The 18,577-nt window shown below is 41.3% G+C and overlaps 1 protein-coding gene across 7 annotated transcripts; it reads right to left on the reverse strand.

The window, feature by feature from the left end:
• Positions 1–14,991: 14,991 nt before the first annotated feature.
• Positions 14,992–17,858, reverse strand: LOC132873131 (intraflagellar transport protein 88 homolog). 7 transcript variants are annotated; one of them, XM_060908442.1, is made up of 4 exons: positions 17,705–17,858; positions 17,545–17,644; positions 16,611–17,140; positions 14,992–16,508 (listed from the first exon to the last, which is right to left on the reverse strand). In XM_060908442.1, exons 1-4 carry the CDS (start codon positions 17,856–17,858, stop codon positions 14,992–14,994), a joined length of 2,301 nt encoding a protein of 766 aa, XP_060764425.1. The 7 variants fall into 7 exon arrangements, with proteins under 7 accessions (XP_060764425.1, XP_060764416.1, XP_060764434.1 ...); XM_060908433.1 differs by having other exon boundaries at positions 14,992–16,265; positions 16,353–17,140; XM_060908451.1 differs by having other exon boundaries at positions 14,992–15,113; positions 15,225–16,508; positions 17,545–17,858.
• Positions 17,859–18,577: the final 719 nt, after the last annotated feature.

Raw genomic sequence — 18,577 nt, forward strand, 5'->3', positions numbered from 1 at the left:
ACACCACCGTGCCGCCCCTATATATATATATATATATATATATATATATATATATATATATATATTATAACCTATATTATAATATAATATATATAAAATAAAAATTATATATATATATATATATATATATATATATATATATATAAGTTTGGAGTCACTTTGAAATGTCCTTATTTTTGAAAGAAAAGCACTGTTCTTTTCAACGAAGATCACTTTAAACTAATCAGAAATCCACCCTATACATTGCTAATGTGGTAAATGACTATTCTAGCTGCAAATGTCTGGTTTTTGGTGCAACATCTCCATAGGTGTATAGAGGCCCATTTCCAGCAACTCTCACTCCAGTGTTCTAATGGTACAATGTGTTTGCTCATTGCCTCAGAAGGCTAATGGATGATTAGAAAACCCTTGTACAATCATGTTAGCACAGCTGAAAACAGTTGAGCTCTTTAGAGAAGCTATAAAACTGACCTTCCTTTGAGCAGATTGAGTTTCTGGAGCATCACATTTGTGGGGTCGATTAAATGCTCAAAATGGCCAGAAAAAGGTCTTGACTATATTTTCTATTCATTTTACAACTTATGGTGGGAAATAAAAGTGTGACTTTTCATGGAAAACACTAAATTGTCTGGGTGACCCAAAACTTTTGAACGGTAGTGTGTGTATATATATATAATCTCATTATCTGTAGCCGCTTTATCCTGTTCTACAGGGTCGCAGGCAAGCTGGAGCCTATCCCAGCTGACTACGGGCGAAAGGCGGGGTACACCCTGGACAAGTCGCCAGGTCATCACAGGGCTGACAGACACAGACAACCATTCACACTCACATTCACACCTACTACACCACTGTGCCGCCATATATATGTGCTCATAAGTTTACATACCCTGGCAGAATCTATGATTCTTTGACCATTTTTCAGAGAATATGAATGATAACACAAAAACATCTTTTCCACTCATGCTTAGTGGTTGGGTGAAACCATTTATTGTCAAACGACTGTTTTCTCTTTTTAAATCATAATGACAACAGAAACTACCCAAATGACCCTGATCAAAAGTTCACATACCCTGGTGATTTTGGCCTGATAACATGCGCAGAAGTTGACACAAATGGGTTTGAATGGCTACTAAAGGGGCGGCACAGTGGTGTAGTGGTTAGCGCTGTCGTCTCACAGCAAGAAGGTCTGGGTTCGAGCCCCGTGGCCGGCGAGGGCCTTTCTGTGCGGGGTTTGAATGTTGTCCGTGTGGGTTTCCTCCGGGTGCTCCGGTTTCCCCCACAGTCCAAAGACATGCAGGTTAGGTTAACTGGTGACTCTAAATTGACCGTAGGTGTGAGTGTGAATGGTTGTCTGTGTCTATGTGTCAGCCCTGTGATGACCTGGCGACTTGTCCAGGGTGTACCCCGCCTTTCACCAAACAGCACAGAGACAAGCCTCAAAACTTCTGGAACAAGGTAATTTGGAGTGATGAGACCAAAATTGAACTTTTTGGCCACAACCATCAACGTTACATTTGGAGAGGTGTCAACAAGGCCTATGATGAAAGGAACACCATTCCTACTGTAAAGCACGGAGGTGGATCGCTGATGTTTTGGGGATGTGTGAGCTACAAAGGCACAGGAAACTTGGTCAAAGTTGAAGGAAAGATGAATGCAGCACGTTATCAGCAAATACTGGAGGCAAATTTGCACTCATCAGCCCGGAAGCTGCACATGGGACGTACTTGGACGTTTCAACATGACAACAATCCAAAACACAAGGCCAAGTCGACCTGTCATTGGCTACAGCAGAACAAAGTGAAGGTTCTGGAGTGGCCATCTCAGTCTCCTGACCTCAATATCATCAAGCCACTCTGGGGAGATCTCAAGCGCGCAGTTCATGCAAGACAGCCCAGGAATTTACAGGAACTGGAGGCTTTTTGCCAAGAAGAATGGGCACCTTTACCATCTGAGAAAATAAAGAGGACTACCACAAAAGACTTCAGGCTGTCATTGATGTTAGAGGGGGCAATACACGGTATTAAGAACTGGGGTATGTAAACTTTTGATCAGGGTCATTTGGATGTTTTTTGTTGTCATTATGATTTAAAAATAGAAAACACAGTTGTTTATCAATAAATGGCTTCACCCAACCACTAACCATGAGTGGGAAAAAAGTTTTTGTGTAATCATTCATATTCTCTGAAAAAAGACCAAGAAAGCAAAAATTCTGCCAGGGTATGTAAACTTATGAGCACAACTGTGTATATATATATATATATATATATATATATATATATATATATATATATATATATATGGTCAATTTAGAGTCACCAGTTAACCTAACCTGCATGTCTTTGGACTGTGGGGGAAACCGGAGCACCCGGAGGAAACCCACACGGACACGGGGAGAACATGCAAACTCCGCACAGAAAGGCCCTTGTTGGCCACAGGGCTCAAACCCGGACCTTCTTGCTGTGAGGCGACAGCGCTAACCACTACACCACCATGCCGCCCCATTTCATTTAGGATTCAGATCAAGGATGAGGACCAAAGCCTGTTTTAGCCATGTGACCAAAAAAAAAAATGCCCTGTGTCCGAAATCACTCACTCGTTCACTACTCACTATATAGGGAATTCTATATAGAGGGTTTTTTTTTTCATGCAACAAACACCAAGAGGGATGAATACTTCTGCAAGGTGTTTGTCCTGTTTTGTCGCATTACAAGCTGGAATTAAAATGGATTTTTGGAGGGTTAGCACCATTTGATTTACACAACATGGCTACCAATTTGGGGCAGTGGTTAGCACGGTCGCCTCACAGCAAGAACGTTCTGAGTTCGAACCCAGCCTTTCTGTGTGGAGTTTGCATGTTGTCTGTTTGGGTTTCCTCCGGGTGCTCCGGTTTCCCCCACAGTCCAAAGACATGCAGGTTAGGTTAATATGGGACGGCCTTGAGCAAGGCACCGAACTCCCAACTGCTCCCCGGGTGCTGTTAGCGTGGCTGCCCACTGCTCTGGGTATGTGTGTGTGCTCATTGCTCACGCGTGTGTTCACTGCTTCAGATGGGTTAAATGCAGAGAGGAAATTTCACAAGTGTGTGATGAATAAAGTTGTGCTTTCTTTCTTTCTTCACGCTCCTGATGTTTTCAGGTCAAAAATGACCCGAAACTGTGTTTAACAGCAGAGAAAACCCCTTTAATGTTATTTTTTCAACTTGAAATTTTATGACTTTTCCTAAAATGACCCTAATATTAGAAAAAGGGAAATATTTTGTTTATTCATATTTCCATAGAGGCTGTACACAACTTAGGTACAAAGATTGCCTTCAGGTCATTTTTGACCCAGCACCTAAAACACAGTCACAGAGTCAGTTACAGACAACAAAAAACAGACACAACACACAGACAGAGACACACACACTCACTGCTGATTGATCTTAGACAGAACTAAAACTTTCTCGTGCAGGTGCACCACCACCTTTCCGCGACCCCATACACAACTTTCAAAGATCAAAGTTCAGACGATTTCAGACACAACCATCAAGGCGTTGTTGACCAGTACTTCTACATTCAGAGTCTCTAAGGCTACGTTCACACTGCAGGCTGAAGTGATGGGAAGGAGCAGTAGCCTAGCCTAACAATAAGCAATACGGACAATGTGCAATATAATGTGCAATATTAAGTGCAATATCTTTCCTGCTTCCCCCCCCCCCCCCACACACACACACACTTATCCTAACCCCACTTCTCCCTCCTTCCTCTCTTCCCCATATCTTATTCTTTTATATTTGTATATGTAAATACTTAATTTATTTTAATTTATCTAGAAGTTTTCTCTATTTCTTTTCTCTGTTTATCTGTAATGATGCTGCTGGAATCTTAATTTCCCTGAGGGAACCCTCCCAAAGGGATCAATAAAGTTTTATCTAATCTAATTTTACAGCATGGATAGCGGGCGGCACGGTGGTGTAGTGGCTAGCGCTGTCGCCTCACAGCAAGAAGGTCCTGGGTTCGAGCCCCGTGGCCGGCGAGGGCCTTTCTGTGTGGAGCTTGCATGTTGTCCGCGTGGGTTTCCTCCGGGTGCTCCGGTTTCCCCCACAGTCCAAAGACATGCAGGTTAGGTTAACTGGTGACTCTAAATTGACCGTAGGTGTGACTGTGAATGGTTGTCTTTTGGCCCTTTTCCACTACCCTTTTTCAGCTCACTTCAGCCCGACACGGCTCGCGTTTCGACTACCTCAGAACAGCACGACTCAGCTCGCTTCAGCCCTACTCAGCACCCAAAACTCGCACGGTTTTGGAGTGGGGCTGAAGCGAACCAAACCGAGCCGAGTGGGGCTAGGGGCGTGAGGAGACACTCCCCTGTGCACTGATTGGTGAGGAGGCGTGTCCTCACACGCCCCGCGAGCACGCTGGGATCTGTAAACACCGTAAACCCGGAAGAAGAAGAATTACGAATTACGAGAATTTCTGAAGACTTATGTGCCTCGCCTCATCTATACGCTCTTGCCAGTATCTGTTGGTGTTGTCGGTGACAACAAGCCACAGCACCAAGACCAGCAACACTAACGACTCCATGTCCTCCATGTTTATTGTTTACTATCCGGGTCATGAGACTACCGCTTAAAAGCTCACTGATGTTACTGTTTGCGCCGCCTAACGACATCATGTGACGTCCACCCACTTTCGCTAACTCCACCCAATGTGTCCACCCACTTCCAGCCAGCACGGTTCAGCGCGGTTGTAGTCGAAATGCAACGCCAACAGCCCCACTCAGCTCGACTCAGCCCAACTCAGCACGGCACGGCTCAGCCCAACTCAGCCGCGTTGGCAGTGGAAAAGCAGCATTAGTCTATGTGTCAGCCCTGTGATGACCTGGCGACTTGTCCAGGGTGTACCCCGCCTTTCACCCGTAGTCAGCTGGGATGGGCTCCAGCTTGCCTGTGACCCTGTAGAAGGATAAAGCGGCTAGAGATAATGAGATGAGATGAGCATGGATAGCGATAACGACAGTGTTCACAGCGAAAGCGAGTTTTACTATCCTGAGGAAGAAGAAATAAAAGAAAACATTTCAGGAGAAAGCTAAAAACCTGTCATTTGCTAACACAGAGCAAAAACATGGCTGAATCCTGAATGACTCCTATTTGTATAAATAGGGGACTACATAGGTGGCAAAATGTAGTTTTTTTCCTGCCGTGGAAGTGCACTTGTATCCCGAGGAGGAAGCAATTTGCATTACAGCCGTGAATGAGGACTCAAAATAGCATTAATTTTACAGCATGGATAGCGATAACAACAGTCTTCACAGCGAAAGCGAGTTTTACTACCCTGAGGAAGAAGAAATAAAAGAAAACATTTCAGGAGAAAGCTAAAAACCTCAAACTTGCTAACACTGAGCAAAAACATGGCTGAATCCTGAACGACTCAATTTTGTATAAATAGGGGACTACATAGGCAGCAAAATGTAGTTTTTTTCCTGCCATGGACGTGCACTTGTATACCGAGGAGGAAGCCATTTGCATTACAGCCGTGAATAAGGATTCAAAATGGCGGCTCAGCTCGGTTTTCCCTTTCGGGCGCTCTCGTTTTCTGTTAGAATTTGGTAAAGAAAAAAAGAAATATATTATTTACCAGCTTAAGGTCGGTCCGTCTGGTGAAATACCGTGACCTCGGCTTTGAATACTGACCTCGGCCCAGAGGGCCTTGCTCAGTACTTTCAAGACCTCAGTCACGGTATTTCACCATACGGACCTCCCAGCTGGTAAATAACATATATGTATTTTTGTGATAAATCCATATTATACTGAGCGTATTTCCCACATTAATCAATACAAAGTATCTTTCAGTTCTTTTAAATCAAGGCTGAATACTTTCTTCTTTGTTGCTGCATTTTATTAAATCAAGTTTGAGGCTTTTGTTTAATTACTTGCTCTACATTATAACTTTTATTCTTGTATTTTATCTGTCTTATTCTATTTTAGCTTATTTTCTATTCTCTTACTATTTTTAATTGTACTTGAATGTCCTTTAATAATGTGTTTCTTCCTCCGTCTGTTCACCCCAAACACACTTTTTTTTTCAGCGCGACCGCAATTCATGATGGTATATATTGCTTGGTTAGTGATCATCAGTTGTACACTACTTTTCATGATGCATTGTGGGATACTTTGAGTGCACTATATAGGGTGTAATAATTCTCACTAAAACATTCGGAGAGCACTACAAAATGGCAAACTTACTATGTAGTCCACGATATAGTGAGTAGTGAGTGATTTCAGACACAGGGATGAAGTTATATAATATGTCTTATTATATGGCACAAGCTACTTACAGTTAAATCGTGCACTCTGATTGGTTCCTTGGTAGGCAGAATTTTCCCGTAATGCCCATGGGCGATTACGGACTTTCTATCCAAGGCGCCGGCTTTCAAGGTCGCAAAAAACAAACGAAAATAAAATGACAAAAAAAGATTAATTGGAAATCAAAACGGAATCAAAAAACGTCTGAAACACAAAAGACAAACATGTCACAGAGTTATTCAAGAAATGAGCAATGAAAAGCATTCAGAAACCGCTAAAGGCTAACAGAAATTCAGTTTTGAAACCGCTAGCTGTTTATTCTTCATGCGTGACTCAACTACGTTGCAAATATGACATGACTGAAAGCAGCATCATGCCACATTATCATACATGTCAACCTATACGGAATGTCCGTATTTTATACGGATTTGATTCAATAAACGTAGTATGCGGGCGTACAAATAAAGTTATACGGATTCTTTAAAAAAACTTCAATATTTATTTAGAGCTATAATCAATTCCCACGATGATAAAAGAGCGCATAACATTTACAAACGTACTGTACACCACAGAAAGCACAGACAGCCAGTAGAGTGTCTTATGAAATCGCGCGTTATCTTGTGGTAGCGAGACTTCGTTCCACTTCTGGTCATGCGCACACCGCATTGCGAGAATCCCGCCAACCGGGAAGTAACATTTTGTTTGAAAAGCGTATTTTGTTTGCATTTTGTTTGTATTTTGTTTGCATTTGCATTTTGTTTGAGCGACTTTCACTAGCGACTGAAAAGATTCTGAATGGGCACTCCGGCAAGATCAACAGACACTTGCTGTGACATGCAGCTTCGTGAGGTATTGGTGCGGAGTGCTAAAAAAGCTGTCATGGAGTACAAAACATTACATTAAAAGAACATTAGAGTGACACTTTGTGTTTTTGTCAAACATTGGAGCTTTGTATTCATTCTGAAGGTTTATTGTTATTAATATTGAATAAAAAGTAACTTGGATATATCATTGTTAATTATCATTCAAATTTTAGGTAAATTATTTTAATTTGCATCTTATAAGGATTTTATAAGGGAAATACGGATTTTGGAGGTTGGTTATACAGGTTTGATTGACCAAAGGTTGACATGTATGCATTATAATGACCGTCCATTTTAATCTTAGAAATAAAAAAGCCATATAATAAATTCCTTATTAACCTTGGTTGCTCAGTCTTTATGGGAAAATATGAGACCTTGGTCTTTTTGTACAGACCTTGCCTACAGTCTGGTCCAGACCTTGGTCTAATATTTTCCCTTAAAGACCTCACTTTTAGTGAATAAGTAGTTAATAATAATGAGGACATATGTCATATTACGACTTTGTTCTGAGGTGTGAAATAATCTCATAATTATTACTTATTTTTTCATAATAATGAGCACATTTTCACAACATTATGACTTAAAGGGCCCGGCTCACCCTTCCCAGAAGCCTCTGCATCAAGTAGCGAGATGCCATTTTCGTCTTCCATGGATATTCTCTTTTTCTCCTTCTTTCGGCTGCTCCTGTTAGGGTTCGCCACAGCAGATCATCCGGATCCGCATATTTGATTTGGCATAGGTTTTTACACTGGATGCGCTTCCTGACGCAACCCTCCCCAATTTATCCAGGCTTGGGATCAGCACTCAGTATCCACTGGCTTGTGCAACCCCAGTGGCTGGGTATTTTCACCGAATCCGCTTGTCTTTGAATTGTGAGAGGAAACTGGAGCACCCGGAGGAAACCCACGTAGACATGGGGAGAAAATGCAAACTCCACACAAAAACGCCCTCGTCGGCCACTGGGCTCGAACCCGGAACCTTCTTGCGGTGAGGCGACAGTGCTAACTCTAGTGTTGCCACCTGTCCCGGTTTTTCCTGATTGTCCCGGATTTTCATGGTCTGTCCCGGAAAAAAAAAATAAAAATCCGGGACACTGAATGTCCCGGTTTTTTGTACATGATGGGCAAAATGTGTATTTCAACTTGCGAGCCAGCTGAGAAGCAGGTTGCTTTTCCGTAGCTTGCCGTGCTAAGCGGAGGCACATCATTACATCGCTGAATACGTCATTACGTCGCTGTATACGTCACTTACTTCGCTGTATACGTCAGTTACGTCGCTACGTTTGCATAAACCTTGGCGCGAATATCGAAGCAAAAACAACACGGAAGAAGCAGCAGCAGCAACAACAATAATAATAATAATGGATGACTTCGCATTTGTACAGCTGCTGCTTCTCGTCGCTTAAAAATGGCGATCTTTCACGGTCTTGTTATTGTTGTTGGTCTTAACAACTCCCCCCCCCCCCCCCCCCCCCCCGCTGACGTAAGCGGTTCTTTCCTCTGGCCCAGCATAGAGTTGGTGCTAGCCTGGAACCGGTTTTTCTGGCCCCAGAGCCAGTTCTTTGTCAGTGGAAACAGAAAACCCGGTTCCAAACTAAGCACTGGCCCCGAACCAGCCCTGGAACTGCTTTGGTGGAAAAGGGGCATTGGAGGATGCTTGGACTGATAAAAGAAACAGACTCTCTGTTGCAATGGTGAAGGCTGAGCTTCAAGTCAGGCTAAACTTTCAGTTGTCCTCAAGACATTCATTGAAAATCAGCCAGGACTCATAGCAGCAGCAAAGAAAAACACCAAATATAAATGGAAGATTAGGTAAGGTTTTGGTGAATTAAATGAAATCCAAAGTCTTATCTGCCTACTCCTGTATGTGCCCAGTTATATCAGTTACATGTCCTCCTATGTATTTGTTTAGCCAAGAACAGCAAGCAGCAGAGGCACAGGCAAGCACAAGCAAAGCACACACCACACTCTAAGCAATCAGGTAAGCTGTTGGACACTACACCTTACATTGTTACATTCAGGTATTCTTAGATACAATGAAAAATTAGATTATTTATTTTTATTCCACATAAGCAAATAAACAGAACTTAATTATGTATTCCCCTTTTACCTGTGCCCACTACTGCCCCCAGGTGTCCACAACCAAAAACTGTTGGAAATAAACCAAAATAATGAAGACCTGCTATATTATGTAAGCAATTAACTAAACAAATAACTAGCAAAAGCGTCATTTTTACTAATTAGAGCAATGCAATTTCAGCGTAGAAGGGCGATTTTTGTCTTGGGTTAGATGTGCGAAGGGCGCCGTTGCTTACAAGCAAAAAGGTCGATTGGATGGTCGAAATGTCCAGGATTTTTGTCAGACACAGGTGGCAACCCTAACTACTACACCACTGTACCGCCCTAAGTCATAATTATGAGATACTAAATCATAATTACAAGAACTTCAGTCATAATTATGAGACACTAAATCTTAATTATGGGATACTGAATCATAAATTTGAGATACTGAGTCTTAATTATGAGCAATTCATAATTCTGAGAAACTAAGTCATTGTTATGAGATAGCAAGTCATCATTATAAGATGCTAAGTTGTTATTATGTGATATTAAGACATTATTGTGAGAACTTAAGCCCTAATTACGAGAAACCTTCTCATTATTATGGTAATGGAGATAAGCTTCAATACGGATGTGGAAATGGTCACTGCAGTATTTTTTTCTTTGTTGTCATTAAATCCCTTTTGTTACTTTTGAGATCTGTTTCAGGTCATTCTTCTGTTGAAAGACTCAGTTATAATCAAGTTTTTTTTTTTTAACGTTCTGCCTGATGTTTTGAGGCGTTGCTTCAGTATTTCGAGTATTTCAACATTTCCTTCCTCATGAATGTTTCCCGGCTGTTTTCTGATGTGCACAGTTTTTTCTGAGGTCTTAACCAAGTTGCTTGGATTTCCGAATGGTATGAAAGGCAAAAAGGGACTAGATCTAAATACAGCCACAGGTGCACTCCCAATTAGCTGCTAATTTTGACAATTGGCCAATCAGAAGGTTCTAAAAATCATTACATCAATTTCTGAAATCTTTCAGGCTGTTTAAAAAGATAGGCATTCTGAGAAAGTGAATTAAAACTGAACTAAATCTGTCACTAATCGGTTGTTTTAAAATTACCTCTGATGTGAACAGATGTAACTTGCCGAAAGGAATGTATTGTAACATGAAATGTGTGGAGTGGGGAAAAATGAAATGAAATATATTCAGGCTATATCTATGTCAACTTTTGGCCTCAATTGTTTCCAGAAGAAGGCAGATAGAGCTTTCTTCCAAATGTGTAGCACATGCCTGATGGGTGTGAATAGCCCCCACCAGGCTTTTTTTTTTTGGGGGGGGGGGGGGGGGGGGTCCTAATATATATACACACACACACACACACAGAATCAAAGTAGAATAAATTAAGTGGAATATGATTGCAGTAGGGTGGCACGGTGGTGTAGTGGTTAGCACTGTCGCCTCACAGCAAGAAGGTCCGGGTTCGAGCCCCGTGGCCGGCGAGGGCCTTTCTGTGTGGAGTTTGCATGTTCTCCCCGTGTGTTTCCTCCGGGTGCTCCGGTTTCCCCCACAGTCCAAAGACATGCAGGTTAGGTTAACTGGTGACTCTAAATTGAGCGTAGGTGTGAATGTGAGTGTGAATGGTTGTCTGTGTCTATGTGTCAACCCTGTGATGACCTGGCGACTTGTCCAGGGTGTACCCCGCCTTTCACCCGTAGTCAGCTGGGATAGGCTCCAGCTTGCCTGCGACCCTGTGGGACAGGATAAGCGGCTACAGATAATGGATGGATGATTGCAGTAAACAAAGTACAATATGAGAGAGAGAGAGAGAGAGAGAGAGACTGTGATATAAATAAGACAAAGCACTGCACTTAAAGTAATTACTTTAAGTAATGTTAAAATGAGGCGAAGTGATCAAATGACAATGGAAGGACAGACAATTAGGCATACCGTATGAAGTAAAGTAAATAGATGACACTGGAAGGACAATGGACATGTACCGTAAGCTGATTTGCTTACACTGGAAACAGGAATGAACTCATCTACAGGCTATTTAGGAGTCTAACAGCCTGCAAGTAAAAACTGTTCTTTAGGATACCACACCCGTGTCAGTGTCAGTGTCAGAGAATGATCAACCACCCAAATAACATCTACTCAGTGATTCAGAACCTACAAAGCTGGATAAAACAAATTCTGTAAAATAAATACACGGCAGCCCTCAGATTTATTGATGAACATAATCCTATGCATTGCAGTCAGTAAGTGTCTTCCTGTCTTCCTTTCCATCAATAGAACAGGTCCATGTAGACATTATTTACAGGCTACTTGCTTTTGTTGTTGTTTGAGGATTGGATTACGAATTGAATTCAGTCAAGTATGCTAATGTACTAGAATATTAAAACGTAATAAATGCTAATGCTAATTACGATTACAAGAGCCCAATCGTAATATAATCTGTAATCTGTAATAGCTTATTAAAAGTGGGCTATGAATTCCATCACTGTAATAATCTAAAAAAATCATTGACACCCTGGCTATGCTTCATGTGGAGTCTTGCCTATATTCATAATATGGCATTTTTTAATTTATTCCCAGATAAGTATAATGATATTTTTAAATGTCACCAATAACTCACCAAGTACAGATTAAGGCCTGGTTTATACTAAACTGTGTGGATGGTATGGAAGACATCAGTAACAAAAACAAAACAAAACTGAATGATTGAATCAGTCCAGATGTGTGTGTGTACGGGCACAACATGTCCAGGCAGGCAGGAATTATATATATTCCTGTTCCTTGCCTGGGCATGTTGTGTTCTTGTTTGTTCTGTTTCTTTGCCCCTGTTTTTTGGGGGGGATTCTCCTGAGACTCGGAACATATTTTCCTGCTATCATTTTGTTCATCCCAGGGGAAGAGAATGAAAAGCACAGGATGAGACTATCACAACATGAGAATCTGAAGAATTATATTTTTGAAACAGACATGCAATTCATATATTTCATATTATATGTGAGAAATTAGTTTCTTTTCCAAATGCAGAAAAAAGAAAACAAAGAACAGTAAGAGCTGAAATGCCCTTTCCCTATTACTGCCCTGTGATTGACCCTACAGCATACTTGGTAAAGCCTTTTCCATGAGCCATTATTTGGCACACTGTCCAAGAAGGAGGTCAAGGGAAAACAAATAGGTTTTTTTGGTCATAAACGTTCACAACACGTTCCTAGAAGAGCACGTTGGAGTGTGGAAATGTCCTATAACAGAGTGCACTTTTAGATTAGCAGGATGCATAAATAGCACAAGCTGAGAGCCATAAATTAATAGTTGTTAAGACACCAAGCCTGGTTATAGCACTGTTATTCCAAAACATTAAGTGTCTTGACACATGCAGTGAATGAAGATGATCCGTAAATGTAGATTTTTTTTTTTAGCTTATTGCTGCTGCTGCTAATAATAATAATAATAATAATAATAGGGTGGCATGGTGGTGTAGTGGTTAGCGCTGTCGCCTCACAGCAAGAAGGTTCTGGGTTCGAGCCCAGTGGCCAACAGGGGCCTTTCTGTGTGGAGTTTGCATGTTCTCCCCGTGTCCGCGTGGGTTTCCTCTGGGTGCTCCGGTTTCCCCCACAGTCCAAAGACATGCAGGTTAGGTTAACTGGTGACTCTAAATTGAGCGTAGGTGTGAGTGTGAATGGTTGTCTGTGTCTGTGTCAGCCCTGTGATGACCTGGCGACTTGTCCAGGGTGTACCCCGCCTTTCGCCCGTAGTCAGCTGGGATAGGCTCCAGCTTGCCTGCGACCCTGTAGAACAGGATAAAGCGGCTAGCGATAATGAGATGAGATGAGGACTACAATCTACAATACAACATAAAGTGCAGACAACAAGGACAGCGCAAAAACGACAACTAGCACAGACAGACAGTCCAGTGCCAACTAGTACCTACATGTGATTTTCTACATTTCTGCATAAATATGACCTAAAACTTCATCAGATTTTCACACAAGTCCTAAAAGTAGATAAAGAGAACCCAGTTAAACAAATGAGACAAAAATATTATAATCGGTCATTTATTTATTGAGGAAAATGATCCAATATTACATATCTGTGAGTGGCAAAAGTATGTGAACCTCTAGGATTAGCCGTTAATTTGAAGGTGAAATTAGAGTCAGGTGTTTTCAATCAATGGGATGACAATCAGGTGTGAGTGGGCACCCTGTTTTATTTAAAGAACAGGGATCTATCAAAGTCTGATCTTCACAACACATTTGTGGAAGTGTATCATGGCACGAACAAAGATGATTTCTGAGGACCTCTGAAAAAGCATTGTTGATGCTCATCAGGCTGGAAAAGGTTACAAAACCATCTCTAAAGAGTTTGGACTCCACCAATCCACAGTCAGACAGATTGTGTACAAATGGAGGAAATTCAAGACCATTGTTGCCCTCCCCAGGAGTGGTCGACCAACAAAGATCACTCCAAGAGCAAGGTGTGTAATAGTCGGCGAGGTCACGAAGGACCCCAGGGTAACTTCTAAGCAACTGAAGGCCTCTCTCACACTGGCTAATGTTAATGTTCATGAGTCCACCATCAGGAGAACACTGAACAACAATGGTGTGCATGGCAGGGTTGCAAGGAGAAAGCCACTGCTCTCCAAAAAGAACATTGCTGCTCGTCTGCAGTTTGCTAAAGATCACGTGGACAAGCCAGAAGGCTATTGGAAAAATGTTTTGTAGACGGATGAGACCAAAATAGAACTTTTTGGTTTCAATGAGAAGCATTATTTTTAGAGAAAGGAAAACACTGCATTCCAGCATAAGAACCCTACCCCATCTGTGAAACATGGTGGTGGTAGTATCATGGTTTTGGCCTGTTTTGCTGCATCTGGGCCAGGACGGCTTGCCAGCATTGATGGAACAATGAATTCTGACCAGCGAATTCTAAAGGAAAATGTCAGGACGTCTGTCCATGAATTGAATCTCAAGGTGGGTCATGCAGCAACACAACGACCCTAAGCACACAAGTTGTTCTACCAAAGAATGGTTAAAGAAGAATAAAGTTAATGTTTTGGAATGGCCAAGTCAAAGTCCTGACCTTAATCCAATCGAAATGTTGTGGAAAGACCTGAAGCGAGCAGTTCATGTGAGGAAACTCACCAACATCCCAGAATTGAAGCTGTTCTGTACGGAGGAATGGGCTAAAATTCCTCCAAGCCGGTGTGCAGGACTGATCAACAGTTACCGCAAACGTTTAGTTGCAGTTATTGCTGCACAAGGGGGTCACACCAGATACTGAAAGCAAAGGTTTGCATACTTTTGCCACTCACAGATATGTAATATTGGATCATTTTCCTCAATAAATAAATGACCGAGTATAATATTTTTGTCTCATTTGTTTAACTGGGTTCTCTTTATCTACTTTTAGGACTTGTGTGAAAATCTGATGAAGTTTTATGTCATATTTATGCAGAAATATAGAACATTCTAAAGGGTTCACAAACTTTCAAGCATCACTGTAGATGAACTAAAATAAAACAACTGCACACAAATGTTAATTTTTTAAGTGTAATGAGGTAAATTTATTGTCTCCAGATATGAATTTATGAAAATGCGATTCACACAATTTATATATGATATGCATATGTCTGTCCAACAGTGTGTTCAGTGACCTGGAATAAGCCTACAGTATGTTCTTTAAGAACCTGAATTAATACAAATGTATGACATTCATCTATTTACATTATACTTACTACAGGAAAACTCTTTAATAAATGCATGTGATGAGAGCACAGCACACAAACAGCCCATCATTCTGGTAGTAGGTCATCCCCCAACTCTTCATCTGCAAACTCATCTTCATCTGTGCATTTCTTTGCTGCAGTCTTTGGTCTTTCCATTTGTGGCCCCAAAGGGTCAGCATAAGAAACATCTATGTCCCCTGAGGTGTTTGCTTCATAAGGTTCATGGGGCCCTGGAAGTGACCTCAGGTTAACCCCTAGCCTCTCCCCTTTGGCATTCACACCATGGCTGCTCTGTCCACTGTCACTGCTGGCACTGCCTTCTCTCCAACCACGAGCACTGTTCTCCCTCCCAGACTTCAACCTCTGTTCTCTGATCTTCTTCATCTTTTCCACTTTTTTGAGTTTGGTGGCAAAATCTTGTACCTCCTGTAACCCCATGTCTGTGCACAACCTCACAAGGAATCGTAGACATTCTGCATTTTCAGGGAATTTGTGGTGAATGTCCTTATAGGTCTCAAGCGCTCGCTGATAATTTCCACTTCTCCTGTAACAGCTAGCCACAATCAACTGCCATACAACATAATTTGGTTGGAGGATTGTTAGTCTTTCAAAATACTGAATTGCCTTTTCAAAACACTTTGTGTTAAAATAATATGCTCCTAACCATTCAATGACATGAATGTTTGTTGGAAGGTATCTGAAAGACTCATAATAGTACTGGAAGGCTTGTGACTTGTCACCTTCATTGTCATATAACTCTCCCAGTTTGGCCAATACGTGAGGGTCAGTGGGAGTGACACTGATCAGCTGCATGAGCCACTCAATAGCCTGGTGAGGATCCTCCAACATCTCATATAGGCTGGCCAGCTGATACATAACTTGAACGCTGTTCCTAAGGATGGCATGGAGCTTCAGGAAGCAGTCGAGGGCTTCTTCCAGCCGCCCGAGTTTCTTATAGGTCAACCCTAAATTATAAAGAGCTTCTGTGCAGGATGAATCGTTCCGCAGTGCTTCTTTATAAAACACGGCTGCTTTCTCATAGTCTTGCTTCACAAACACTGTGTTGCCTTTATTAATGAGGGCAGCAGGATTGTAGCGGTCAGCATTCGTGGCCATTTCAGCGTAGCGATCAGCTTGATCGAAATCCTTCTGCAAGAAGTAGAAAAAGGAAAGGTTGGTCGCAGCAGCACTCTTCACCCGGCTGTTTTTCTTCTCTAAGGCTTTCAACTTGTCTACTGCCTGGCTAAGGTTCCTCTGTCTCATGTAGGTGATAGCTTTGTTAATCTCTAGATCATTGGCCAACTCCACATACTGCGAACCTTTAACCATATCTACACACCAGTCAAAACCAGCTGAAAAAGTGGACTCAATGGCTGGAGAAATAAGCTTTGCTGAAGTCATGATGTACTTCTCAGCTAGAGCTTTTCTCTCTCGCTCCATTTGATGAAGCTGATCGTTCTTGATGGCTTCAATCAGTAAGCTTTCATGAGGGTCATCATTTAAAGGGATGTACTTCTCTTCCTCATCAATGCCCAGTGGCACACAGATTAGTCTCTGGAAAGATTTTTTCATCATTTTACGGTCTCCAATGGCATAGTAGCATAGAATTAGGTTGAAGCCTGCCTTTATGGTGGGACTCTCACTCATAATGTGCTTAAAGGAGGTTATGGCGTCCGAGTACTTGCCCATGCATATGAACGCAATACCAATGTTCTGCATAATCTTGATCCTCATCTCGGTGTGTACATTAGAGATTTGGTCTAAAGCCATACGATAAAATTTAATTGCCATGGGGTAGTTCTTCTGTTTAAAGTAGATATTAGCCATGTTCACTTTCAGTCGGCTTGCATTGTTGAACATCTTGTTCTTCACAATGACCTGGTAAGTGTTCAAGGCTTCTGTGTTCATGTCATTGTTATCGTACTGGTTTGCCAAATTAAACAGTGCTGAATAGGTTAAATCCAAATTCATATGATCAGCAGTGTCGGTTTGTTCTCTTTGTTTCAGCAACACCCTTTCTTTTCTACCAGCTTCTTTGGCCTTTTCTAGAGCCAGCTGTAGATCGCCGTTTGCATGGGCCATACAGCTCTCTTCGATCAAGTCATTCACTTTCTTTTCCAGTTTCTTAATCTTCTCTTTTGGCGTGTCTTCATTTTTTCCTTCTAACGAAGGAGCTGGCCCTCTTGATTGTCCAAGTGGATCAAAAGTAGAGCCTCTAGTCAAAGAGGATGAGTATAATTAGACTTAACAGCTTTAAGATATTGGGAAAGTATCCTAAAAGTTTATGAAATGCTAAATTTCAGTGTATTTAATAAATAGCTTTAAGAATTATTATAGCGTAACGTTAAGTGACTTTCCACGACTTCTTAATGAAATGCAGTTAAAAAGAATGTCACTTAAAGTGACTAAATTTAACATTTAAATGTACTTAAAGTCACTGCTACTTTTCGGAATACCAATAAAGAGTCTTAAAGTTACTAGTATATTGAATAAATTTAAAAATTCAGTAAAGGTGCTTCAATTTACTACGCAATTTAAGGGCTGGTCTTAAAGGTAACTTTATGAAATTTAAGGTTCCTTTGAGGTTTAGATTAAATGCAATTATATTCGCATTTTCACCTAGTGTATCCTGCTGCTCGCACTGCAGACATGGGACAGGGACCCCCATCCTGCACTACTACAGTCAAAGGCCTTCCCATTGATGAACCCATAGCTGTCCGTAGGCCAAAAGATGTTCCTATGGGTCTTCCACCAACAGCATTGCCAGAAAACTTTGCATTCATAGGTGTTCGTCTGCCATGACTCGTCTTCACAGCTTGCTGAAAGCCAATATCATTGTCCAGCTCATCTGAGTTGAATGTGGGATTGTAGTCATTGTAACCTGAATACAGATCATCTTCATCCTCAGCCACAAGAGGACCGTTCTCCATCATAAACTTTTAAGAGAACAAAATCAAATAAAATCTTCAGTTTTTGCCATCATAATGTGGCCTATTAGTTAACTATAAAAACAACCAAGCTGATCGGAGTACACAAAGTAAAGTTCTGCTGTTGCTTGGATACAGGTATTCTCATTCTAATTCTCACATTCTAATTCTCTCTCTCTCTCTCTCTCTCTCTGTATATACAACATTAATGAAACTGAACACTTGTAATTCTATTCTTAATTACAGTGGTGCTTGAAAGTTTGTGAACCCTTTAGAATTTTCTATATTTCTGCATAAATATGACCAAAAACATCATCAGGTTTTCACACAAGTCCTAAAAGTAGATAAAGAGAACCCAGTTAAACAAATGAGACAAAAATATTATACTTGGTCATTTATTTATTGAGGAAAATGATCCAATATTACATATCTGAGTGGCAAAAGTATGTGAACCTCTAGGATTAGCAGTTAATTTGAAGGTGAAATTAGAGTCAGGTGTTTTCAATCAATGGGATGACAATCAGGTGTGAGTGGGCACCCTGTTTTATTTAAAGAACAGGGATCTATCAAAGTCTGATCTTTACAACACGTTTGTGGAAGTGCATCACGGCACGAACAAAGGAGATTTCTGAGGACCTCAGAAAAAGTGTTGTTGATGCTCATCAGGCTGGAAAAGGTTACAAAACCATCTCTAAAGAGTTTGGACTCCACCAATCCACAGTCAG

The sequence above is a fragment of the Neoarius graeffei genome, chromosome 2 (genome assembly GCF_027579695.1).
Source record: "Neoarius graeffei isolate fNeoGra1 chromosome 2, fNeoGra1.pri, whole genome shotgun sequence".
In the NCBI taxonomy this organism is placed as follows: domain Eukaryota; kingdom Metazoa; phylum Chordata; class Actinopteri; order Siluriformes; family Ariidae; genus Neoarius; species Neoarius graeffei.

Coding starts and splice junctions, on each gene's coding strand:
- LOC132873131 (XM_060908396.1), bottom strand. CDS start 17,858: ATGATGGAGAACGGTCCTCTTGTGGCTGAGGATGAAGATGATCTGTAT. Junction 17,141..17,544: donor CGAGCAGCAGGATACACTAG/GTGAAAATGCGA, acceptor CTCTTTGACTAG/AGGCTCTACTTTTGATCCAC.